The sequence below is a fragment of the Rutilus rutilus genome (assembly GCF_951802725.1).
Source record: "Rutilus rutilus genome assembly, chromosome: 15".
Taxonomy (NCBI): domain Eukaryota; kingdom Metazoa; phylum Chordata; class Actinopteri; order Cypriniformes; family Leuciscidae; genus Rutilus; species Rutilus rutilus.
Genome location: NC_140220.1, coordinates 895,661 through 923,569, shown reverse-complemented (window position 1 = coordinate 923,569; position 27,909 = coordinate 895,661). Strand labels below are relative to the sequence as shown.

At 38.6% G+C, this 27,909-nt stretch overlaps 1 protein-coding gene across 2 annotated transcripts; it reads right to left on the bottom strand.

Annotated features, from left to right (window-relative positions):
• Positions 1-1,337: 1,337 nt before the first annotated feature.
• Positions 1,338-27,373, bottom strand: pak6b (p21 protein (Cdc42/Rac)-activated kinase 6b). 2 transcript variants are annotated; one of them, XM_084432415.1, is made up of 11 exons: positions 27,302-27,373; positions 25,778-25,836; positions 24,023-24,080; positions 16,422-16,640; positions 13,803-14,372; positions 11,642-12,055; positions 10,681-10,814; positions 9,789-9,915; positions 7,887-8,012; positions 7,067-7,201; positions 1,338-5,159 (listed from the first exon to the last, which is right to left on the bottom strand). In XM_084432415.1, exons 4-11 carry the CDS (start codon positions 16,629-16,631, stop codon positions 4,992-4,994), a joined length of 1,884 nt encoding a protein of 627 aa, XP_084288541.1. In that variant the 5' UTR covers positions 16,632-16,640; positions 24,023-24,080; positions 25,778-25,836; positions 27,302-27,373; the 3' UTR covers positions 1,338-4,991. The 2 variants fall into 2 exon arrangements, with proteins under 2 accessions (XP_084288541.1, XP_084288540.1); XM_084432414.1 differs by lacking the exon at positions 24,023-24,080 and having other exon boundaries at positions 27,302-27,339.
• Between the last annotated feature and the right edge of the window lie 536 nt (positions 27,374-27,909).

Below are 27,909 nucleotides of genomic sequence, written 5' to 3'. Positions count from 1 at the left end.
TCACTGAAAATAACAAATAAACTATTTGAAAACTGAAAATAACAACACAGAAAATAAGCACTTACACATTTTAAGTAAATTTTACTCTGTTCAACTTACCTGTTATTATCAAGTAAAATCTGCTTACTATTGAACTTAACATTCATTTGACATTTAATTGAAGTAATTAAGTAAATATTACTTAATTATATTAAATAACACATATAGAATTAAGTAACATCTACTTAACTAAGTTAAGTAAATTTAACAAAATTAACTTTTTACTCACACAATATAACACCGGATTAAACTACACTTTTAAAGTCTATGCTTTACTTAAAAACATATAAGTTAATAACACAATAGATAATGTATAGATTCCACAGAAGGAACATGGCCTCCGAACACTGAGACCTCAATACGTGGTACGTAACAATGACGGTAACATTCGATAGATCGTTTATGAGTATGAATGTGTCATATTGAGTAGAAAATTAATCCAGATGTCATAAAGTGGCAAGTTACTAAACCTAACAACATAAACAGTGTAAATACAGCTGGAAAACAGTGAAAAATCAACCTTATTAATTACTCAAGCCCAAGTGCATGATGGGAACACCAGTATTAGAAAAGTCGAGTGGGTTTTACTTAATTTTATATTGTTGAGATTGACGTTTTAATATCTACACGCTTGAATTGAGTACTAATAAATGATTTACTTTTTGTTTTTTATTCTTGCCTGAACTACCGGTTTCATGTAGAAATGATGTTTTTTCAGTAGCATTTTCGTCTCCGCAGAATCATTTTTATCAGTGTTTTTGCGTGACAAACAGGTTTTGTAAAGCATGTGCATCTACAGATACGTCCTCTCATGAAGCCCCAGTAGCGAGCTTGAAGAACTGAAGTGCTACATAAGTAAATAACAAGCTTATCAGGGGTAGATTAGCTGACATACCGCCGCCTAAGAGTGCACGCTCACACACTTCATGCCTTACATGTTCATGCTTCACATCAGCTGATTTAATCAGTGTGTGGTCAGAGCGATGGGCCACGGATTGCAGAATAATAATAGCTGGAGGCGAATACACTTGTGAAAGTTATTGGACCCTTTGAAATGATCTGCATGAACAGCTCCTAATCTGAGCTTGATCTGAAGTATCATAATTATGAAACAACGCTCTTATTAAACCGACATCAATCATCAGAAATGCTTTGACATCTTCCAGTAGCTGTACTGTGGTTATGCACTTCACACACCATACGAATCAAGACAATAAAATGCATTTTGCAAATCAAATGCTTCCTTTTAGAAATGTATATTTTGGATGCAGTTCAGGAAGTGTTTGCAAGATGAATTATAAAAATCATTTATTGCCCTTTCACATCTTGGAAGACATTCAGTGTCTGAAAGCAGGGGTTTAGTCTCATAGGCACATTTATCAGCTGTACAGCAATAAAAAGAACATTTTAAAATCAAAATCAACATGAATGACCTCATAATTGCATGTTTCTGATCTCACTGTGAACAATTCATCAGATGCATTTAATAACCTGCATATGCACAACGTTTTGTGACTAGGAAAGATTGTTTTACCAAATTGCGCTTCATTCAGATTTTTCATTCAAAATTGTGCATTAGATCTTAATCATGAAAACGCCATATTTAAGGTTTGGCCTCATAAAAACAGTGCGTTCAATGGATTATACTGCTGTTTAAAAACACACAAGCTGTGTCGAGTTGTGAAGAATGCATGATCTAAGACCTTTATACAGTGCTTGACATTGTTAAGAATGCCCAATAAACCAATAATATACCAATAACTGGCAAAATTCTTTTTCGTTCTTCACTTTGGGGTAAAAAGAAGTTCAACATATGCGTGTTTATGTGAATATGTGCTGTGCGCTTTCCTCTTAATAACAAAATAAACACGCAACAAAAATTGCGGTGAGAAAACAGCCGTTCAGAAAGCATCGGATCACAGTGATGTGAGTGTTTGCAGCTCAGATCAGCTCACGTTTATCTATATATAGCACTTTATACAATAGACTGCTTAAAATCAAGCAGCTTTACCATTTTAAACATGAAAAAACAGTGACTGTTGCTTTTTAATTAGAATTACACTTTAATTTACACTATAAAGTGGCTCTCCAGTGTTTGTTTTCTCTCGCGCTCAACAGAGGAAACGAACCAGAGATTTTCACGACAAAGAAGGCGGAGCTTCAGAGACACACCCACTTATTACATCATCACCACACGGACCAATGGCAGTTCAGAGGTGTTTACCAGTCGAGCGAATGTCTCTTTACTTTCGCAAGCGCTTTCAAACTCCTGAGATGAACTTTGTTTAGGCCCGATTGAGTTCTAGCCGCGTTTCCTCGGTCGGGCTGAAGCTCCACAACACTTTACTAACACACACCTCTCTGGAACAACGGCACACACACACATCATTTCACCAACTAATGGAAGTTTTATCAGAAAACTCATCACCTCTAAACTCCTCTAGCCCGAGCTGGACCTCTAAACTCCTCTAGCCCGAGCTGGACCTCTAAACTCCTCTAGCCCGAGCTGGACCTCCTCTAGCCCGAGCTGGACCTCCTCTAGCCCGAGCTGGACCTCCTCTAGCCCGAGCTGGACCTCTAAACTCCTCTAGCCCGAGCTGGACCTCTAAACTCCTCTAGCCCGAGCTGGACCTCTAAACTCCTCTAGCCCGAGCTGGACCTCTAAACTCCTCTAGCCCGAGCTGGACCTCTAAACTCCTCTAGCCCGAGCTGGACCTCTAAACTCCTCTAGCCCGAGCTGAACCTCTAAACTCCTCTAGCCCGAGCTGGACCTCTAAACTCCTCTAGCCCGAGCTGGACCTCTAGCCCGAGCTGAACCTCTAAACTCCTCTAGCCCGAGCTGGACCTCTAAACTCCTCTAGCCCGAGCTGGACCTCTAAACTCCTCTAGCCCGAGCTGGACCTCTAAATTCCTCTAGCCCGAGCTGGACCTCTAAACTCCTCTAGCCCGAGCTGGACCTCTAAACTCCTCTAGCCCGAGCTGGACCTCTAAACTCCTCTAGCCCGAGCTGGACCTCTAAACTCCTCTAGCCCGAGCTGAACCTCTAAACTCCTCTAGCCCGAGCTGAACCTCTAAACTCCTCTAGCCCGAGCTGGACCTCTAAACTCCTCTAGCCCGAGCTGGACCTCTAAACTCCTCTAGCCCGAGCTGGACCTCTAAACTCCTCTAGCCCGAGCTGGACCTCTAAACTCCTCTAGCCCGAGCTGGACCTCTAAACTCCTCTGGCCCGAGCTGAACCTCTAAACTCCTCTGGCCCGAGCTGGACCTCTAAACTCCTCTGGCCCGAGCTGGACCTCTAGCCCGAGCTGAACCTCTAAACTCCTCTAGCCCGAGCTGAACCTCTAAACTCCTCTAGCCCGAGCTGGACCTCTAAACTCCTCTAGCCCGAGCTGAACCTCTAAACTCCTCTAGCCCGAGCTGGACCTCTAAACTCCTCTAGCCCGAGCTGGACCTCTAGCCCGAGCTGAACCTCTAAACTCCTCTAGCCCGAGCTGAACCTCTAAACTCCTCTAGCCCGAGCTGAACCTCTAAACTCCTCTAGCCCGAGCTGAACCTCTAAACTCCTCTAGCCCGAGCTAAACCTCTAAACTCCTCTAGCCCGAGCTAGACCTCTAAACTCCTCTAGCCCGAGCTGAACCTCTAAACTCCTCTAGCCCGAGCTAAACCTCTAAACTCCTCTAGCCCGAGCTAAACCTCTAAACTACTCTAGCCCGAGCTAGACCTCTAAACTCCTCTAGCCCGAGCTGGACCTCTAAACTCCTCTAGCCCGAGCTGGACCTCTAGCCCGAGCTGAACCTCTAAACTCCTCTAACCTGAGCTGGACCTCTAAACTCCTGTAGCCCGAGCTGGCCCGCTTTGGACCGTGTTCGGCGGGCCACAAACCCCGGCCGCTGGCCCAGACCTGATCAAGCCCCGCGAGTGACAGTGGAAACGTGACTAGCCCTGACACGCACTAGCAAGCCCGCTTCTGGCCCGACAGTGGAAACACAGCTAATGATGTCACACTAGTTTGCTTGAAGTATACCAGGGCTATCCACATTAAATTAAATTCAATATGGCGTCTAACCTGACAAAGGTCCATGGCAATAAAATGAAGTAATTTGTAGTGAAGAAGAATAAATGCTGGCTGTTCTGTTTCAGGTGAGCTGACGCTCTCCGCTGGGAATGTAAACAGTTCATGTCAATGCTTCAGTGGACTGGAAACACAGAGCCGCAGAACTCCGTCTGGATACGGTTCTGGTGTGTGTTTCCTGTACAGCGCCGTAACTCCTGCTTCACTACTATAGTACGAGGCATCGTTGAAGAAATCAAGTAGCTAGTCTCGACTGTTTCCCGAAAACGTACTGTCGCAAATTGGTCGTTCAACCACGTTGGTTAATGACGTCACGCACGTGTTGGAGTGATAACTACTGTTAATGAATCTGTTTGAGATCGAATTAACGCTAGATGTTTTGCTATACATTACAGACATGCATCTGAGGACTATTTCTCATTGTTCTCAGTTATTTAGCTTTATTTCCAGATTCAATCATAGTCTCGTTCTTACACTAGAGCTCGTTCACACATGCGCACTCTTCAAAAACTACGCTTTAAATCTCTCGACAAACTAAAAGACGTAAATTACTTTTGTACGTATTCTAAATAAAAGATGCAGTTTGTACTGAATGTCAGCTTGGTTATTTTGCTCAAGATCAGGATTTATTGAGTCCACATCATAAAAACTAGAAACTGCTTGTAACCGCAGGTCGAGATCTGTCGCACAACTCTGCGATGCTGTTTGCGAATGTTCGTTAGAACGATGGTTTCGGGAAACACCGACTCGTTGAACTGCAGATAACGACGGAACTTGCGACCATATTTGGCTAACGATGCTTTCAGGAAACACCCCCCAGGTCGGTGCGGGGTCGTGGGATGCACGTGACAGCGTGGTACCGGTCCAGATGGGCTGGTGTTCAGCATCGGGACATGCGCTTGCGGTACTGCTCCACTAGGGGGACCAGACAGCGTGGAGACGAGCATTGGAGCATGAAGAGGTGTTGGAGGAGGTCCCCAGCGCTGGCTCTCTGCACGGGGTCACGGGTCAGCATCGAGTCCAGAAAGTCCCTCAGAACCGGAGAGATCTGCGAATTACCGCACATGAGAATAGGAAAATAATGTCGTTACATTATGTATACAACAATAAACGGTGTGTAGATAATACTAAAACACTGATTTCATGCAGGAATGAGTTGACATAAAAATCACTAAATTGTCTCATGAACGCCATAAAGTCCCCAGAAATCTGCTTAATGAGATTTAGGGCCCTATTTTAACGGTCTAAGCGCATGGTCTAAAGCGCAGGGAGCCAGTGCACCGAATCCACTTTTGCTAGTTTAACGACAGGAAAAATGGTCGGCGCTCCCGGCGCTGGTCTAAAAGGGTCGTCCATATTCTCTTAATGAGTAATGGGTGTGTTTTGGGCGTAACGGGCAATAAACCAATCAGAGTCTCGTCTCACATTCCCTTTAAAAGCAAAGTTGCGCTCGGGCCGTGGCGGATTCGCTATAGGAATTTGATAGTGGAAAGACAGAACGCTTCTCCAGAGCGCAAACGGATCTGATCATGCGCGAGGTTAAAGCTGTGTGTGTGTGTGTGGTTAAAACTCAAGCAGACCATCTACAGGACGAGCCGGATTCCACCATATCTTTATGTACACAATAATATTCTTTTACATTGTAATTTTTATTTATATTTGGCATGTTTGTCTTCTGCTGCGCGTACCTGTGTGTGTAATAAGCAGAGTGTGTGTGTTGTGGACCCGCCTATAGACACACATTACTAACGCACTCTTTAAATAACAAAAAAAAATATTGCGGCATTGACTTTAGAGCAGGTTTCAGTCGGTCGACGGCTCAGTGTATTTCAGTTCCTCAATAGGAACGCTCATCAATGCTCCAGAACACACACTCGTTCTCAGAACAGCAGCCCATGGACACAGATGGGCACAAATGCGTTCGCTATTTAAACGTGTCGCAGGACTTGAAAATGAAAACTGCGTTGGGCTGAAGCTAGCATAAACACACTCGCGTCGCGCCTGGCGCTGCATTGCTCCGGCTGTGTGATAGAGCCCTTAAAATCACAGTTTGCATATAGAAAATGAAGCCTATTTAATATTTTTGGAATTGTGAAGTTTGACATCATGGTGACACTGTACAATAAGGTCTTATTTATTTACATTAGTTCATGCATTAACAATGAGCAATATATTTGTTGCAGTATTTATTTAAATGCTGTAGAAGTATTGTTAATTCTTAGTTCATGTTAACTAAAGTAGTTAACGTCAAACATTACAATGACAAAAATATAAAATAGGCTTCATTTTCTACATGTTAACTTTGATTTTAAATCTCATTAAGCAGATTTTTGGGGACTTTATGGTGTTTATGATCATGATACAATTTAGTGCTTTTATTTCAATTAATACCTGCATGAAATCAGTTTGAGTATTATTCATATACTGCTTATTTATTAATATTTAGAATTTTTGTTAGCATTTTAATTTAAGATTTAGCTATTTTTATGTGCTTTTAACATTTAATTTTTTAAAATATTTTGCTTAAATTGATTTTTAATAAATATATATTTATATACACACTATATATTTAATTTTTATTTCAGCAAACAAAAACAATTTTGGTAAAACATTACAATAAGTTTGCAAGTGTTTACATTAGTTAACATGAACAAACAATGGAAAATACTGCTAAAACATTTATTAATCTTAGTTAAAAAAAAATATATATATATATATATATGCATCTGTTCATATTATTTAATGGACCTGAGCAATCATGAACTAACATTAAGATTAAATGAAGAGAATTATTAATAAATAAAAGATTTAATAAAGATTAATACACACTGTAACAAATGTATTGCTTAATGTTAGATGATGCATTATGAGAGCTTATTGTATGGCACCACAATCTTTAACACTCTTAGCCAAACAGCACAATAACAGCATGTTCTGACGTTGTGTCGTCTTTACCTTGCTGGTGTTCCTGGCAGAAGGCGCCGGCTCGTCCCGAAGTCTCTTCATCGCTGCTATCGGCGTCTCGCTGAAATATGGAGGTTCTCCATCAACCATCTCCACCACCATGATTCCCAGAGACCACACGTCCACCTACACACACCAGACAACACGACCGTCTCACTTCAGCAGAACCACCAGCACTACAGTCATCACCTTTCTGCTCAGCAACCAGCAATCACACTTTACAAGAAGGCTTCAGTGAACAGGATTACATGAGAATTATTATGAACTGCAAAGCGGTGGTATAATGCCATTTTCACTAGATGTAAAATAAGTCTCTGATGTCCCCAGGGCCCAGAGTGTGTGTGAAGTTTTAGCTCTAAATACCCCCCAGATATTTTTATATAGCATGTTAAAGTTGTCACTTTTTGAGGGTGAGCAAAAACACACTGTTTTTGTGTCTGTCCCTTTAAATGCAAATGAGCTGCTGCTCCTGGCACAGGGGGCGGAGCTTCAAGAGCTCGTGTCCTTTTACCTCACACACACACGTGAAATACAAGTCAAATCATAATCAACCACCCCTTTAAAACTTACAGCATTTTTTTTATCTCAGTTATTGTTTATTTCAACATTTTAAAAATCCAAAGTTGCATTTATGTTAACGTAGATTATTAAATGGTTTATATTGTTCTTTGTTATTTAAGGCATTATCTAACTGAGACCTGTAAAGTGTTACACACCATCTCTAGCTTCATCACGTGTGATCTGATCAATGAAAAGCTACATTTACGGCATATTGCAGTACTTCTGTTCATGCACGATTGAGTTTGTTGACCTCAGTGCCGTACGGCGTCTTGGAAACCACTTCCGGAGCCATCCAGTATGGAGTTCCCACTAACGACTTCCTCTTGGGAATGTCTTTGCTGATCTGAGCGCAGAACCCAAAGTCGGACAGTTTGACCTGTAAAACGAACAGAAAGAGACAAAATGACAAATGATTCTCCACGCATTACTGGAGTACGCTTTACAGGAAAATGCAATTTCAGTCTAAATTTCACATTTAATTCAATGCGTTACTTGTCGTTTCTTTGTTGTTATTTGGGTAATTTCTGAGACCTGGCATTAAAGATGCGTTTTGGTCGATCAACATCGACAAAGTTTAAAGGGGTCATAAAAATGAGAAATCGAGAATGTTTCTTGATCTCATAATACTCTAAAACTATCCTGTAAGTTTCAGAACTCAAACGTCCTCATTAGTCCAAAAACAGCTTTTATTGAAACCACACTCAGAAAATTATTTTTTCACGTTATGATGTCATAGAGTGACGAAAGACCGCCTCTGCAGAAGGTCGACGCCCACTTCTACATCACCGCCTCTGTAGCCCCGCCCACTGATTCACACACGTCATGTAGTAGTAAATACGAGAGACACGCAAACACAGGATTACTCCAGCAACAAAACCATGTGGGAAGACACTTCGCCTACTTCGTGATCCGAACATTAAGAAAGCATGGATGCACTTTATATTAAGATCGCTTGATACGCACTGAGTATTTTTACTCCCACAGTCAAACTGAATAGTGTGTTCTTTCCTTTTCTTCTGCATTTATGGGGTTAATGCATTGGATTATTATCGGATGCGGAAGAAAGCACAGAAAACGCTGCAGCCATTCGCTGTAATCCTGAATAACAGCTTCAGTGAACGACATCTTCTTCTTTCAATGCGTATGTTTTTCACTTTATCGAACAGGATGAACTATCAATAGCCTATGAGAACGACAGTGTGACAAACGATGGTACATTCATTCAAACTTCTGTTTACATCGTAAGTCAATTATAACTGGAAAATCAAAGGACTTCAACTTTATTTGCCTTATAAAGCATGAAATACGCATAAATGTTTGGTTTCAACTATGTAACACGATATTTTTCAACATCGGAAGTTTCCAAGATTTAATGGCGGGACGTTGATTTTTTTTTTTTTATATATATGCAAAACTGTTAGCCAATCACAGAAGTGGGCGTTTACTTCCAACTCATGAATGAGACACGCCCACAAAAACTGAGTGTTTGAAAGAGAGGGTAAAAAATAGCTTATTACTTCTAAATTACTCTTAAAGTCCCCCTGTGGTGAAAATCCAGCTTTTAATGTTGTTTATGTGTGTATGTGGTGTTTTTAATCTGCTTTAAGACAAAGCATGTGTAAGTTCATAAGTCGACACCATTGCTGAGTATTTCCTCCTTAAAACTGCAGTGAACCAAAGACAGTCTCAAAAACACGCTTTGAAATCGCTGGTGTTTCTGACGTCACAAACTACCTTGTAACCAATCAGATCAACGTGTGATCGTCAACCAGTGGATCTCTGAGCTGAGTGAGTGAGTGGAGGCGGGGCTCATTTGCATATTCATAGAACCAATCAGATCAACGTGTGATCGTCAACCAGTGGATCTCTGAGCTGAGTGAGTGAGTGGAGGCGGGGCTCATTTGCATATTCATAGAACCAATCAGATCAACGTGTGATCGTCAACCAGTGGATCTCTGAGCTGAGTGAGTGAGTGGAGGCGGGGTGAATTTGCATATTCATAGAACCGCGCATACTAAATAAAGCAAGGGTGTCGAGTTACATTCAATATGACCCCTTTAAATCCTGTCTGGCCAGAGTGCATCCTATAATGTTTACAACTGACACGATTAACGTTCAGAATGACTGTATGTGAGATTAGAGTCGCTCTTACCCGGCCGTCCAGTGTCAGTAAGATGGAGTCACTCTTGATGTCTCTGTGAATGACGCCCTGAGCGTGAAGATAACAGAGCGCCTGCAAGACGGACTCACACACCGTCGCGATCTGCTCCTCTGTTAGCCTAAACACACACACACACACACACACACTAAATAAACAAGGGCTGTGCCTCCTTCCACTCCTGAAATTCAGCAATTATACTGTATATATATATATATATATCTGTATGTCCAAAAATATTACAAAATATTCTATTTCAAATAAATGCTGCACTTTTAAATGTTCTGTTCATCAAAGAATCATGAGAAATAAAATGTATCAGTTTCCATAAAAATATGAAACTGTTTCCAACACTGACAATAATCATGAATGTTTCTTGATCATCAAATCCTCATATTAGAGTGATTTCTGAAGGATCATGTGACACTGAAGACTGGAGTAATGATGCTGAACATCAGCTTTGATCACAGGAATAAATTACACTTTACTGTATATTCACATAGAGAACAGCTGATTTACGTTAGAAAAATATTTCACAATTTTTACTGTATTTTTGATCATATAAATGCAGCTTTGTTGAGTAAGAGATTTCTTTCAAAAGCATTATCTAACCGGCCTGAAACATTAGAACGCTTTTTAACGCCTCAGGATTGAATGGCTGTCTAATGCACTGCATCTTCACATTGCAAAATTGCATCAGTTCATATTCACATCTGGGCTTTCTTCTGCGCAGGCGTTTAATACTTGATGCTAGATGAACAGCTAGCGTGAGGAACGTCAGTGAAGAGCTTCTGCGCTACCACTGTGAAAACAGCACACGTGATCTGAGGGATCCATCATACGTGTGTGTGTGTGTGTGTGTGTGTGTGTCGAACCGGTGGATTACCTGGTTTCTGAGACGATGTTGGTTAGAGCGCCGCCCTGCAGGTACTCCATGATGACCCACAGCTCTTCACCCACCAGCGCACTCTTGTACATCTCCACCACGTTCTTATGACTGTAGTCTCGCATTATAACCACCTGTGAGTCATGACATATAGAGTCACATGGAAAAAGATTACACACACACACATATACATATATATTTTATATATATATATATATATATATACACACAAAAAAAATATATATATATATATATATACACGTAAACAATGATATATTAAAACTTGTTTATTATTGTTATATTTTAAAAGAATATATATATATATATATTTTCATTAATATACTTTCAATATATTCATTGATTAATATAATAGTGTCATACTATCATTGTTTACATATTTATATACTGTATGTGTATATATATATATATATACACACACACACACTTTATATATGTGTGTGTAAACAATGATATATAAAAAATGATGTATATATTGTTATATTTTAAAATATATGTACATATAATAAAAAATATTTTAATATATTATATATAATTTTTACATTTATACAAAAATTCTATTTATTTTAAGGCAAGACATTGTGATTCATATATCATTGTTTTTTATAAATAAATAAATTATATGTATATAATCTTTTTGTATATATTTTTATATCATGTATATATATATAAAGTACATACATGTTTTTAATATATCGTTATATTATAAATGTTTAATATACGTTTATTTCTATTATTACTATATTTATGCTTAGGATAACTAATCCTTATACAATATAATTGTATTTATTCATACAACAACACTGATGTGGATCTTTAAGCAAGTCATCATTTGCGAATGGCTTGATCTCTGTAAGTTTTCATAGTTTAACTTCTCATTAAAAGTTCTGCTTTCCTCAGATGACGTCACCTGACGGAGAGAGTGATGCGTGTGTGGTCGTACCTCGTTGAAGAGCAGCTCTCTCCTCTGCTGCTTCCTCAGGTCCATCATCTTCACCGCCACCTGCCGTCCGCTGAGCTTCTCCCGCGCGATGCACACCACACCCGTGGAGCCTTCCCCGATCTTCACGAAGCTCTCCAGATACGAGCGAGGATCTCCCGCGTCCACGACCATCTGCAGGGCGGCTCTGAACTGCTCGTGCGAGACCTTGGGCTCCGGGACGCCGGCGGGACTCTCAGACGAGCCTGTGGGGGGGGGCCTGGGCTGGGTCGGCGCTCCCGAGGTTTCGTCGGGAGAAACGCCGTCCACGATGTCATTGGAGGAGCGGCGAGTGGTTGGGACGGGGATCAGTCCATGCCCTGGTTTTGGACTGCTGGTGCCGTTGGGTTTGGAGATGGCCGCGTAGGTCGGGGTCGCCTGTGTTCGAGATAAACAGAGATCGTCTGTTGAGTTCGGCAGACTACAGTAGGAAGCAGCTTATTACTGGAAGAATAGGGAATATCTTTGATTTAAAACAAGCTTTATAAACATCTGGGCAGTGTTGTTATCGTTAACAAACTTGCTTCTGTACAGTATAGCACACATGAATGACCCGTAGCCGATCTACACAGGTGGAGCTGGGGAAGGAGGGAGAGCTGCACAAAACTTCTACAGAAAATTCTGACCAAGTATTTGAAGGTTGAGCAGCGAGCTCATTGGCTACTGATACAGCAGGAACCAATCAGGACCGATCAGCCTGTGTGATCTCGATAAGCAGTAATCATGTTTACAGTAGCGGAGAGAAGAAATGTGAACTGCATCATTATGTCACAGTGGTGTTTAAAGGGAACCTTCTAGACTGAGAAAAGCCAACAACTCCCAGAATGCACTTGCTTCGCTGCCCTACGAGGCCACTCCCAAGCCACGCCTACCGGTAAGAGAGCGCAGTTAAACAACTAGGCTAGGCTACTAGTTGACTCAAAACTTAAAAGACGCCGTTTTATCGTGAGTCTCCGTGACGAGTCTGCCCGGGATTTCGAGATCGCCCAAAATGTCCGGGATTTGGCTTTTGCGTTCTACAGTCGCCATTCGTTATGTTTACTGTGGCGAGCAGGACGAGGCTGAGGGCCGTGAGAGGACGGTGGCGTGATTACTGATGAGCGACACCTGTGAGACGCACCGGTCGGTTTATGCATTCTGGGAATCAAACCCATGTTGGTGTAGTTAAAGCCTGCTCTACTATGAGTGACAGAAGTGTTTATCCTGCTCATTGACATATATCTGCTCGTTTACACAAACTAAGAACCGAATTAAAATACGTTTTTGCAGCATGCAAGGCTCAACCTGTATTCGACCCAGAGCAATCTGTCGGATCTGTTCTTTATCAAATGAAATCAGACTCTAAGCGACGAACACATTAGAAAAAAGTGACATCATTATTGTAAATATTGCGATATGAAATAGCAGCCAAACAAGTTTCTCAGACTGAGTACTCGCCTTTGGTTTGATAAATTTGGGTTTAAAAGACACTAAATATTCAGTAGTATTATCTATCTCACTGCTCTGACACTATCAGATGAGGACAAAACCCTAACCCTAACCCTAACCCAAACCCAAACCCAAACCCTAACCCTAACCCTAACCCTAACCCAAACCCTAACCCTAACCCTAACCCAAACTTTAACTAAATTGAGCTGAATAATGATTTTATTGTCTTTTCTGGAGCTTTACAGCTGAACTGAATTCATTTTGTAATTGAACTTCACACTGTTATTGAGCTGAATAATGACTTCATGGTCTTCGCTAGAGCTGCTTTACAGCTGAATATAAGTCATTCATAACTGAACTTTGCACTGTTACTGAACTAAACTGAATCAACATTCAACATTGAACTGAATTGAGATGAATTATAACTCTATTGTCTTTTTAGAGCTGCTTTAGTTGAATTGAGTTCATTTCATAGCTAACAAACTTTTACAACATTCACACTGTTATTGAACTAAACTGAATCAACATAGAACTGAAATGAACTGAATTATTACTCTATTAGAGCTGCTTTACGTGTGAAACTTTATTTGTTTCATAAGTCATGCATTTTGCAACATTAACACTGTTTATCACCGTGAAGACGCTTTGAAACAATCTGTATTGTATAAGCGCTATACATAAATGTGACTTAACACACCTTAAAGTTGTAGGTGGACAGTGGCCTCTTCTGCACTTCCATCTTCGGCTGTTCTGGGATCAGTTTTGCTCCCTCGTTCTCTCTGTATGCGCTGTAGAGACACGACACGGGTCTCTGGGTGGATTTACCGTCCATCCTAGCGACGCCGAGCCGTTCGGGAACAGTCCTAGGCGCGAGTAAAATGTCCCGAGGCATGAGCATCGGTTGCTCCTTGAACATCGTCGCCTCGTGAATGGATTTGGATCTGGTCCGCGAGTCGTTTGGGTTTAACGTGAAGCTGTTCTTGTGGTCAGGCTGAGGACTTCCACTCTCACTCTGGACCTGTCGGGATCGGGAGCGCCAGTCCAACACCGGCTGACCGCTTCCCAGATTCGCCTCGTTCAGTTCCTGGTACTCGTACGTCTCTCCTTCCACTACCTCTCCCAGACGGCCCAGAGACTGAGCTCGTTTCCGCAAAGACGGGCTGGTTCTCCTCAAGGAGTTGGAGCTGGTGACCGAGAGTCGACTCATCTCCGCGATCGCTGCAGAAATGTAGTCCTCGTGCCCGATGAAACTGCCACGCACGATGCTCTGGAAGAGAGAGAAAACACGCCATCAAAACGGACTTTTTTAGCTGAATCGAATTCGTTTGATAATTGAACTTTGCACTGCTGTCGAACTAAACTGAATCAACACTGAACAGAATTGAGCTGAATCAAATGTGTTTCGTAATTCATGAACTTTGCAAGGTTGACGGTTATTGAACTGAATGTTCTAAGAAAGTTTTGCTAACATTCCCATTGAGTTCTAAAAACTATTTCTGAAGGTTTTCTGAACATTCAAAATGTCCATGAAGGTTTTAAATGTTTTAAAAACGTTTTTATTGGTTATGCGAATGTTAAGTGAACGTTCCATTTTGCAAACATTATGGGAATGTTACTTTTAATTGTTCTCTGAACACTTTTTTTTTTTTTTTTTACTTCATCGTAATGGTACGAAACTTGGTAAAGGTTTTGGCACTTGCTGTGTGAATAAAAATAAAATAAAATAAATCATGAACATGATTCAAAAAGGTTTAATGGTCCTGAAAAAAATAGCCACACTTGAGCTCCTTGCGGACACAAATTAATCTTCCCGAAAGCTCATTTTTTGAGATATCAACCTCAAATTTGGAACACAACTTGTTTAGATTTATGCCTTTGATTTTCTCACAGTTTTAGAATAAAAAGTGTTTTGGAAAATATACCTTTCATATAAACCTGAAAATAGTATTTTTTTTTCACAGCAATAAATTTAAAATTCTATAACTTTTTTTCTTCACTTTTTAAAACTTTTTTCACTTCAGCAATAATCTGCCAAGTGTCGTCTTTAAAAAGAGACCAAACTTTCAAGATTTACGACAGTTTAAGTTGGAAATTTCATTTTCAGGTCTATGCTCAAAAAGTCAATAAATGGATTATAACTGCAGAAATATAAGTACCATAAAATCCCATAAAAACGTCATGCCTTTGAAGATTACAGCTGTTAGATCTTTATATACATGCAATTCTTCATTATTAGGGATCATTTTGAAGAATTATATTCTATAAACTCCAGAAATTGTCTTCATTAAGGCTATATTTTAAAAGTATTTTAGAATTCTAAGTTTTTCCCCTAAAAAATTATGCTGTGAAAGTATTTGATTTTCACCTCAACTGACGTTTCCATACATGCAAATACGCCAAAATCTCATATTAACCAGGAGATAGTAGATATTTTCACAGCAAGAACAATATTCAGGATCATTTGCATCTCATTTGCATCTCTAAGCAGAATTTTTCAGGATCTCAGACATTCGCCCTAAGTCATTTGGTGGGATGATGCAGCTCCTCCTAGAGCAGCGTCGAGCAGGTTTATCAGGTCAACATTAGCGAACAGAAAGGCTTAATGTCACTTTCTTACAGCGTTTGAATGGAGCAGCGGATACGTGAGAACTCTGGGGAAATGTAACAGAGACGAGGGTTTAGATATAAACATTGAGACAGAACCTGTTTAACAGACGTGTGATTATTAACCGGAGCCGCAAACATTAACGAGAACAAACTTCCTCAGGGAAAACATGTTCTGTTGAAACCCACTCTTAAAGAAATTACAGCAGATGCTGCAAAGAACGTGTCTCAGTCTAATTTCACAGCGAAATCAAGAGACATTATATATTTTTGCTTAATATTGTCGGCAAGTTTTGCAAACAATGCTATAATTTTCTTTATGCAATAATTGAATATTTTTTTCTTTTGATTTTGTAGTGAAATGAGATCTGGGCATGAGAGTCAACGACCTAGAAACGGTATATAATAACTGCATAATAATGTTACAGATAGAACGGTATTAATGAAATATCTATGCAGTGAAATGTTTTGCAAAATAATATCAACTATATAATTTCTTGGCTGATATTTTTGTCACTAAGTTTGGCAAATAATTAATGCAAAAAAAAAAAACGTTCAAGCATCAATTTTGGATTACACACACACACACACACACACACACACACACACACATATAATATATATATAACGTGCACACACACACACACACACATGTGATATATATTTATGTATGTATGTATGTATGTATCTATATATACACGCTTCACTTTACCTTCTTTGGTTTGAGATGGATCTGTGTGATTCTGGACGGGTCCACCACAGGTTTGGGTCTCTTGAGTGTTTCTATGATGCTCTGCCATTGGGGCGGCAGACCGACGAAACATCCCTGAACCGGGTCGAAGGACGTGTGCACCCTGTGCTCGAAGTTCTTGGGTGTGGAGATCTCCAGCCTCCTCTTCTTCTTCTTCTTCCTCAGGAACATCCCGACAGCCTGTGGGAAACAAGAGTTGGTCCCATCGTGAAACGACACGCTCAGTTTCTCCAGCAATGCCATGCGGTCGCATTCACAACATGCACTACATGTCCAACTGAAGAGATCAAAAAACAAAAAACAAAAAAAACTCAAAAGGGGGCGGGGACATGTGTGACACGTGCTGTCAATCGGACACCTGAGGACACGCCCCCTTCCTAGCTCTTTCAAACCTGACACCGTGAGCGTCCTGTTACACGGACACTGAAGAGAGACGGTTGTAGATCGAGTCTTTACTAATGCATGTTCAGTGAACCATCGGAGCCAAACTACTAGTGACAGGCTCAATATTCCTGCAGGTCATACTGAGGTCATGTCAACCAATGAAAGCGACCACAGAAAACAATGTCCTGATTTTGGGTACATTGGATTTCCTAAGTGTGAATCTATTTAGTCCTATATAACCCTGTATTATTTATGATACACACATTTCTAAGGCCTCTAAATGACCTGTTTCACACTCTCTCTGACAGTCCTTCTGTGTCTGATTGATAGTTTAGACTCTTTTATCAAGTAAAAGTCTTTTAGCTTTCCTTCAGCTCGAGCTTCACGAGTCTTTCTGTGTCATATCTGCACTGATTTGTATCAAGTAAACGTAGGAATAACTTTTAGATTGTTCGTAATATTGCAGCTGGACTGAAGCAGCTTCGGTTTACTTGATTATCCATCATCATTTATTAGAAAAATCATGAGTATCAAATATGATCATCAGGCTTTTGAGGGAAGGTTTATTTGTTCATCTCTCATCATTGTATTACATTGCATTATATGTTTTGATCATAAACTACGCATTTAAATATAATCTTACTAAGACATTATTGGCAGATATTTAAATGCATTTCATGCAAGTATCTGCTATACTGTTATCACTGATTTACATTACAAGCATTTCATAACAGTTTCATATTAGTATATGTCCATATAAATATCAGCATCTGCACCAAATTGCATATTTTTGCTCAGTTTGGGCCTCTGAATACTTCCCTCCGTATTCTCACTATATTATACCATATGAGCTATAAAATGATCAAATATGATACAAAATATTTTTGTTTTTGTTTGACTAATATATCAAATGTGAGGCTTTACAGGGTTAATATCTCAGTCATTTTTCGTACACATTAGGCCTCTGTTCTACATTAACTCGATCAATCACATCACCAGCGTGGATGAGCATATTGACTATCTGATCACCGTTCGACTATTATTCCTCAGTAATAGTTTATGTCCTCCTGTGACCCTCAACATCTGTCCTTATGCATGAAGTGAATGGAAACAAATTTATAAACCCCATGCAGAATGTATACAAACATAAGATATAAAAGATGTCTTTTTTTTGTAGTAGTGCACTGTAACAAATGTTTGTTATTTTTACAGAAAAATACTGTAAAAAAGGTACAGTAAAAACTAGAGCTGCACCGATACTAAATCTTTATGCCAATAACGATAGCCGATAAATCAGAATGATATCTGCCGATACTGATAGCGATTATTCAGAATGATATCTGCCGATACTGATATCCGATTATTCAGAATGATATCTGCCGATACTGATATCCGATTATTCAGAATGATATCTGCCGATACTGATATCCGATTATTCAGAATGATATCTGCCGATACTGATATCCGATTATTCAGAATGATATCTGCCGATACTGATAGCGATTATTCAGAATGATATCTGCCGATACTGATAGCGATTATTCAGAATGATATCTGCCGATACTGATAGCGATTATTCAGAATGATATCTGCCGATACTGATAGCGATTATTCAGAATGATATCTGCCGATACTGATAGCGATTATTCAGAATGATATCTGCCGATACTGATATCCGATTATTGAGAATGATATCTGCCGATACTGATAGCGATTATTCAGAATGATATCTGCCGATACTGATAGCGATTATTCAGAATGATATCTGCCGATACTGATAGCGATTATTCAGAATGATATCTGCCGATACTGATAGCGATTATTCAGAATGATATCTGCAGATACTGATAGCGATTATTCAGAATGATATCTGCAGATACTGATAGCGATTATTCAGAATGAAATCTGCAGATACTGATAGCGATTATTCAGAATGATATCTGCCGATACTGATAGCGATTATTCAGAATGATATCTGCCGATACTGATAGCGATTATTCAGAATGATATCTGCCGATACTGATAGCGATTGCAGATACTGATAGCGATTATTCAGAATGATATCTGCCGATACTGATAGCGATTATTCAGAATGATATCTGCAGATACTGATAGCGATTATTCAGAATGATATCTGCCGATACTGATATCCGATTATTCAGAATGATATCTGCCGATACTGATAGCGATTATTCAGAATGATATCTGCAGATACTGATAGCGATTATTCAGAATGATATCTGCAGATACTGATAGCGATTATTCAGAATGATATCTGCAGATACTGATAGCGATTATTCAGAATGATATCTGCCGACACTGATTTCCGATTATTCAGAATGATATCTGCCGATACTGATATCCGATTATTGAGAATATCTGCCGATACTGATATCCGATTATTCAGAATATCTGCCGATACTGATAGCGATTATTCAGAATGATATCTGCCGATACTGATATCCGATGATATCCGATTATTGAGAATGATATCTGCCGATACTGATATCCGATTATTGAGAATGATATCTGCCGATACTGATATCCGATGATATCCGATTATTGAGAATGATATCTGCCGATACTGATATCCGATTATTGAGAATGATATCTGCCGATACTGATATCCGATTATTGAGAATGATATCTGCCGATACTGATATCCGATTATTCAGAATATCTGCCGATACTGATATCCGATTATTCAGAATGATATCTGCCGATACTGATATCCGATTATTGAGAATATCTGCCGATACTGATATCCGATTATTGAGAATGAAATCTGCCGATACTGATATCCGATTATTCAGAATGATATCTGCCGATACTGATATCCGATTATTGAGAATATCTGCCGATACTGATATCCGATTATTGAGAATGAAATCTGCCGATACTGATATCCGATTATTCAGAATGATATCTGCCGATACTGATATCCGATTATTGAGAATGATATCTGCCGATACTGATATCCGATTATTGAGAATATCTGCCGATACTGATATCCGATTATTGAGAATATCTGCCGATACTGATATCCGATTATTCAGAATGATATCTGCCGATACTGATATCCGATTATTCAGAATGATATCTGCCGATACTGATAGCGATTATTCAGAATGATATCTGCCGATACTGATATCCGATTATTCAGAATGATATCTTCTGATACTCATAGCGATTATTCAGAATGATATCTGCCGATACTGATATCCGATTATTGAGAATATCTGCCGATAGTGATATCCGATTATTCAGAATATCTGCCGATACTGATATCCGATTATTCAGAATATCTGCCGATACTGATATCCGATTATTCAGAATGATATCTGCCGATACTGATATCCGATTATTCAGAATGATATCTGCCGATACTGATATCCGATTATTCAGAATGATATCTGCCGATACTGATATCCGATTATTCAGAATGATATCTGCCGATACTGATATCCGATTATTCAGAATGATATCTTCTGATACTCATAGCGATTATTCAGAATGATATCTGCCGATACTGATATCCGATTATTGAGAATATCTGCCGATAGAGATATCCGATTATTCAGAATATCTGCCGATACTGATATCCGATTATTCAGAATATCTGCCGATACTGATATCCGATTATTCAGAATATCTGCCAATACTGATATCCGATTATTCAGAATATCTGCCGATACTGATATCCGATTATTGAGAATGATATCTGCCGATACTGATACCCGATTATTCAGAATATCTGCCGATACTGATATCCGATTATTGAGAATATCTGCCGATACTGATATCCGATTATTGAGAATATCTGCCGATACTGATATCCGATTATTCAGAATGATATCTGTCGATACTGATATCCGATTATTGAGAATATCTGCCGATACTGATATCCGATTATTGAGAATATCTGCCGATACTGATATCCGATTATTCAGAATGATATCTGCCGATACTGATATCCGATTATTGAGAATGATATCTGCCGATACTGATATCAGATTATTCAGAATGATAACTGCCGATACTGATATCCGATTATTGAGAATGATATCTGCCGATACTGATATCCGATTATTGAGAATATCTGCCGATACTGATATCCGATTATTCAGAATGATATCTGCCGATACTGATATCCGATTATTGAGAATGATATCTGCCGATACTGATATCCGATTATTGAGAATGATATCTGCCGATACTGATATCCGATTATTCAGAATGATATCTGCTGATACTCATAGCGATTATTCAGAATGAAATCTGCCAAAACTGATAGTTTGATTTTCTTATGAAAAAAAAACCCCCTCTGTTAATGCTGTAAACTATACAGGGAGCCTTTCATTTGGTACATTAAAATTAAAAAGTTAAAAACTATTACATTCAACTGCTATTTATTTTCAGATATAAAAAATTACACTCAAATTAAAAATGAAATGTTTGTATATAACTCAGTTGCATATAAGGTAGTTTTCATAAACTGAAATTGAATTTCATGATAAAATGGACAGAAATTGAAAACTGAGACTTTGTTTCTTATCAGAAGTAACAAAGCACAAAGCACTTTGTGAATATTGTATGGGAGGATACAAATAATGCTTGACATAGGGAAAAACCGTGGACCTGACAACCCTGGCGATTCAGAGGGTCAAATAGAGCCTGCTTTTGCTTTAAACACTTTAACAATTAAAAAATAGCGATGTTATTGTCATATAGACAGCCCTAAATTCAACACAAGAGACATTTTCTTCACACACAGTGTGAGTTGCAGTCTGACACGTTGTCCCGCCCCCTTTTGATTGACAGGATATAATCGGCCCTGATCATCGGCTGTTTTAAACAATCGGCCGTTAGTGAATACAATTGCTTTTACTGGCCGACACCGATTATCGGCCGATACATCGGTGCATCTCTGGTAAAAACCCATTCAGTAAGTTATCTTAACATAATGCATACAGTTAAAAACTGTAAATGGTTGAACATCACAATATATGTAACTTTATCATAAAAAAAGGACATTACCAGAAGTCCCATCATGACTCATAACATACGATTATATTTTATTTAAATAGTTTAATCTTATTTTTGATATCAGTAATGTACATTAGGGTGTTTTGAGTCATTCTGTTAATGTTTATTGCTTTATTTAAGAGTAATTTGTGTTACTCTGATAACACGTTTTCATGTGTTTTACAACCTGCATTATTATGAAAAGCTTCAATCCTCTTGGTTCAGGATCATGTGTGTCAGTTATCTTTCATATCAAATACCCTAATCAGAGCAGAACTAAATAAAAACTAAACGCATTATTATGATCCCTCTCATTTCTTAAAAATGATCAGCTTTTTGCAGGTTCTTCAAGGGTTTTGCAAACATATGCAGTTAATAAACTACAAATGCACAAACAGAAGCCAGTGGATTTCCATAAATGACAGTGTGTGTCTGTAAACTCCTCTTGTATGAGCTGTCAATCAATATTTGCCCAGTAGAGAACATTAAACAGTGAGCAATAAATACGCAAAATAACCAGATAAGACATCATGAACACATGACAATCAATTTTTTTTTTTATCCATTATGTTATCCGTAAAATATGTTTTAGAAAAGTAAATATTGCTATAAAATATTTCTAATATCTCCAGCCACTGTTATCAAACAAAAAAATGTGAAGCATGTAATTTCTGTAAAAAGCTTTATGTCTGAGGGGCCGTTTATTAGACACTGTTTTCAACTAAAAGCTGAAAAATGTACGCAGTTTGGACGTTAATTTACACGACAACAGCGGCTTTAAAACGGGTTTCAAAGTGCAAGTTTTTGGAAACAGTACCGATATCATGTGTGTGAAGTACAGAAACGGTGGCATTATGATTGTTACGTGTTCAGTCTATATTCTTTACAAAGTGACATCGCCATCTACTGGCCTGGCATGAATAATACAGTGCTTTTTAATCGTTCTCACGGATCAGTGTGAACGGAGATTGTTTTCACAACGTTGTCGTCTGTACGTGAAAATCACAAAGGAGAAACGTTTTTGTTTTTAGTAACATTCACTGATGCTGAAGAAGGAAACTCGATGCATTAAGAGCCGGGGGTGAAAACTTTCTGAATTTGGAGATCAAGGTAAATTATAATTAATTTGTCTTCTGGGAAACATGTACGTATCTTCTGTTGCTTCCGAAGGGCCGTACTAAATGAAAAAATATATATATTTAACCAAAATAAGAAAAATGTGGACATCTTCATCCTGTTCAAAAGTTTTCACCCCTCGCTTCAGGAACATCAGTGAACGTTTGAACCTTTTTTAATAGTTGTGTTTGAGTCCCTCAGTTGTCCTCAGTGTGAAAAGATGGATCTGAAGATCAGACAGTCACTGCTGGAAAGGGTTCAAATGTTAAACTTCTCAGGACAAACAAGAGGACTCGAGAACAACCATCCCCAAAGATGAGGAAACCGTCGTGGATCATCCAGATAACGACACACAGGATTAAGAATCAAGGGTTCATAAACTTTTGAACGGGATCATTTTTATAAATATCTATGTTTATCTTGTGGACTATATGTAAACATCTTTTATGTACAAGATCTTATTCAGGACAGTACTAAATAAATAAAAAGCATGCATTTTATACGATTCCTCTTATTTTGTCAAAATTATCCACATTTTTGCTGATTCTGCAAATATAAACACACACCCGTTCAACTGCTCGTTAACACACATATCTCATCAGCCAATCACACGGCAGCAACTCAATGCATGTAGAAACGGTGAAGACGACCTGCTGAAGCTCAAACTGAGCATCAGAATGAGGAAGACAGAGGATTTAAGTGAGTATTTCAGAAACTGACGATCTACGGGGATTTTCACGCACAAGAATGACCAGAACAAGAGACAATATCCAGTGGATGAAAATGCCTTGTTGATGTCAGAAATCAGAGGAGAATGATCAGACTATTCATTACAACACACACACACACACACACACTGGGTCAGCCGATAGAAAGGCAACAGTAACTCAAATAAGCACTGGTTATAACCGAGGTCTGCAGAAGAGCATCCCTGAACACACAACACGTGTTACGAAACCAATATAACGATATTAAAAAATACCAGTATTTCAACATTTCAAATACAACACAACCAAACAAGTTTTCATATGTCTGACCTGTGCAGTTGTGTGTGATTTCCCTCAGTTCAGCTCATTCGAGATCTTTCAGTGGACCCTGATCAGGACAGAAACACAATATATGAGTGAGAAGAAGAAGTCCTCCATCCCGAGTCAGAGTCCGGCGTCGCTGTTTATTCAGCGGGTGTGGAGAGAAGCACATGACAGATGAGGAGCGTTCGCACACGCTGAAGAAATGCTGCTACTCCTACACTGCCTTGGGTTCCTGCAACACGTCGGGACATGATCGCTCTGAAAGAGCCTTTAAATCTCAACATGCCATGATGGATCAGATACCAGAGCTTGCAGAAAACATTTAGGGCCTTTTGATTCAGAAAACCCTAACTTAAGGGGTTTGCAGATATCTGAACGTTATGCCTTCAGCCAAAATGCATGTCAGTATACAACGTTAGACAGGTTGGGATTGGGAACACCCATTTTTGCCATGTTTACTCAAATTGTGTAAGAAATCAGGAAGTCGGTATTATTTAACAAGTCATATCCTTTATAACATGGTTGAGAAACAGTATGTGCAAAGATTGTGTCATTTATAATTACTGGGCATTGAGATTTCTGTGTTGAAATGCTCATTAAATTATGGAAGCTAAACTTTTTATCTCATAATTACTTTTCTTCTAGAAATTGCAAATGTATATCTGGCGAATCTGGGAAATAAGTCAAAACTGCAAGTTTGTATGTCTTATTTCTTGCAAAATAAGTCACTTTTGTTCCTCAGAACTGTGCGATATAAACTTGCAACTGAGAAAAAAAAAGTCAGAATTATGAGATATCAACTCAAATCTCAAGAAATACAATTGCAAGTTATAAAGTCAGAATTGCAAGAAATAAAGTCAGAATTGCGAGTTATAAAGGCATTACTGAGATATATAATGTCATAATTGTGAGATATAAAGTCATAATTGCGAGAAAAAGACAGAATTCAACTCAGAAATGAACTCAGAATTGCGAGATATAAAGTCAGAATTGTGAGAAATTAACTAAATTGCAAGAAAAAAAATTTTTTTGTAAAGTGCATGCAAAAAAATATCATATATCTAAAATATATCTTTTAATTTTATGTCATATTATTCACCATATTCTTAAAAAAGAAAATTAGCCGAAACGTACACTAAAAACTCCTTTACATTTGTGCATTTAGCCTCTTCAAAAAGAGGAACAGAAGCAGTGTATGAAAGAGCCAACAATATTCGTAATATAAAATGCCTGGTTTATAAACTCAATCCTGCTTTCCTCTACACACGTGCGTTTCTGATTCTCTCTTGATGAAGAATGACTGAGATCTAATGTTCCTGATCGAGTAGAGTTGCAGAAACTAATCATTCAAACATGAAGACACTGTCCGTCACATCACTAGAGATACGCCCTAGAACTCGTCTCAGAGTATTTACACTCACCAAACGGGTTCAGGACTTCATTATGTGCTTTATAACGGTTATCCATTCAGATGGGTGCTTATTTATATCAAACCCTAAAATATTGATGCAACACTGGGAAAATAAGATTTTTAAATGGACATAATAAGTTGCAGAATTTGAGTTTTGAAAATCATTTTCAGGCATAATATTCATATACTGTATTTCTCCTAATTGTGAATTAATTGTCAACAATCAGAGATTTTAAGATGCAATTGCACTACAGTTACTCCATTATGTGGAACATAATCTGGGTTTATCCAAGTTACATCCAATATAGGTTATAAGTAATAAAGTTATGAAAAGAAGGTTTAAAATTCACCTTACGTTTTCCTCTCTTCATCAAGTTCATGCCAGATCCATGTCCAGGAATGTCATGCTCTGTTTAGACAAGTAAAAGATCAGCCTTAACAAAACCACTACATCATTATGCATTATTATTCGCATTGGGTTTGTGCAACCTGATCAAGACTCGCACCACAGAAACGAAACACGCAAACGAATGTTTCAATGCTTGCGTTTACTGTGTACCATCACTTACAGCTCAGCTTTAGTTATTCTAATCTCATTAAAACATCCAGGTCACCTCAGAATCAAAAGAATAAAATTAATTCGATTTTGCAAGAAAATTCTGTCTTTTAGGACCATTATCATTTATGCCTATACAATTATTTCAGTATTTTTATTTTACTTGAGTTTTTGTCCTTCTATGATAATAATATAACAATTCTCATTACTAAAAATCAATTAATGTCTTGTATTGCATAAATGCATAAAGCACTAACTAATGCTTACAATTGTATGGACGCTTGTTTCCACCACTGAATAAAAATTTAAAAAGGTAATTGCATCTTTTCATCTTGCAATTCTGACTTTTTGTTTTGCAATTGGGTGAGATGAACTCGCAATTCTGACTTTTTTTATATTGCAATTCAGAATTTGTATCGCAATTCTGAGGGGAATTCAACTAAACAGTTGATGCAACAGGCTACTTATTGTAAAGTGTTACCAGTTATGTATTTATTTTGTTTTTGAGGTGAAATTTGATCCAGACTAATTAAGTAAGAGAAATTAAAGCACTTTTGTTGCACTGAACAAATATCTGCCCCTGAGGTAAGAAAAATAATGTTAGAAAAATAATATTGTTCTCCTTTTTTGGATAAAAATGATTTTTTATGAAGTCTACAGAAAAAACAATATGTAATTTCTACATGAAAAATTTAGTTCAGGCAACAATTAACAAAAAATAATTCTATATTAGCTCTCATTTAAGCTCGGAGAAAGCATAAATATCAACATTATTAAATTAAGTAAAACCTACTCAACTTTTCTGATACTGGTGTTCCCGTTACAATGCATAAATACTTAAGGTTGATTACTTTTCTTTGTTAATTTTACTTAACTTAGTTAAGCAGAGTTTACTTAATTCCATATGTGAAATTTACTTAAAAATATCTCTGCAAAAACTTGCGAAATTAAAACGAAGTAAATATTAGGCTACTATATGTTCAGACAGTCCTTTTGCTTCTCCAGTAAAAGCATCTTTATGTAAGAATATCTAGATATTTGCATATGGAAAACAAGACAAAAATACTGAGGAAGAACATCCGTTTTTGCAGCGTGATCCTTCAGGATTGGAAGTGAATGAACCGGAAAGACGAGGACGAAGCCTCACCGTTTTCTTCAACCACATGATCTTCAAGAGCTCGTTCTCCTCAACTCTCCAGCCCTCATAACCTCACGCTTACTTTCTTCTGTCAGCAACAAAGTCCAACACCATCCAGAGATCTTAACTTAGACCAGACAGAGAGAGAGAATCAAAGAAAGAGCGTTGAATCTGTCTTACCTGGAGCTGAGGATCGCCGTGACGCTCGTGAAGGTCTCTCTCTCTCTCTCTCTCTCACACACACACACACACACACGGTTTCTCCCATCATCAGCATGTAGGTCTGCATGCCGCTGCATGTTCGCAGGTTTTGGGAGCGTCTCTCTGCGATGTGAGTCACCGACAGACGTGTCGTGCTCTTCTCCTCATGTGGGTCAGATCTACATCAGTTACTCACTTCCATGAGGAGGAGAAGTCTCTAAAGCCCGTTCACACCAGAGTCGATAACGAGACAGAGTTCACGACACAACTATACAGATAACGACACAGTGATAGCGATATCGTCAAAATCCATTTCAGAAATCAATTTGGAGTTTTGACAACGCGTTTTTACATTCCTGTAACTCATCAAAAGCGAAGCAATTTTCAACTGTTGTTATAAGTTGGTCAAAAGTTCCGTCGTTAACAACACAGTTCAAGTCACCGCTATTTATACAGCGCTTTTTACAACACAGAGTGTTTGTGAGCAGCTTTACAGAGATAACAGGAGAATAATGCAACAGAGTTTCTAGAAGAAAGTAGCATCATAACCCAGCTTAAATTCAGTGATGGTTCATTTTTGTTGTAAA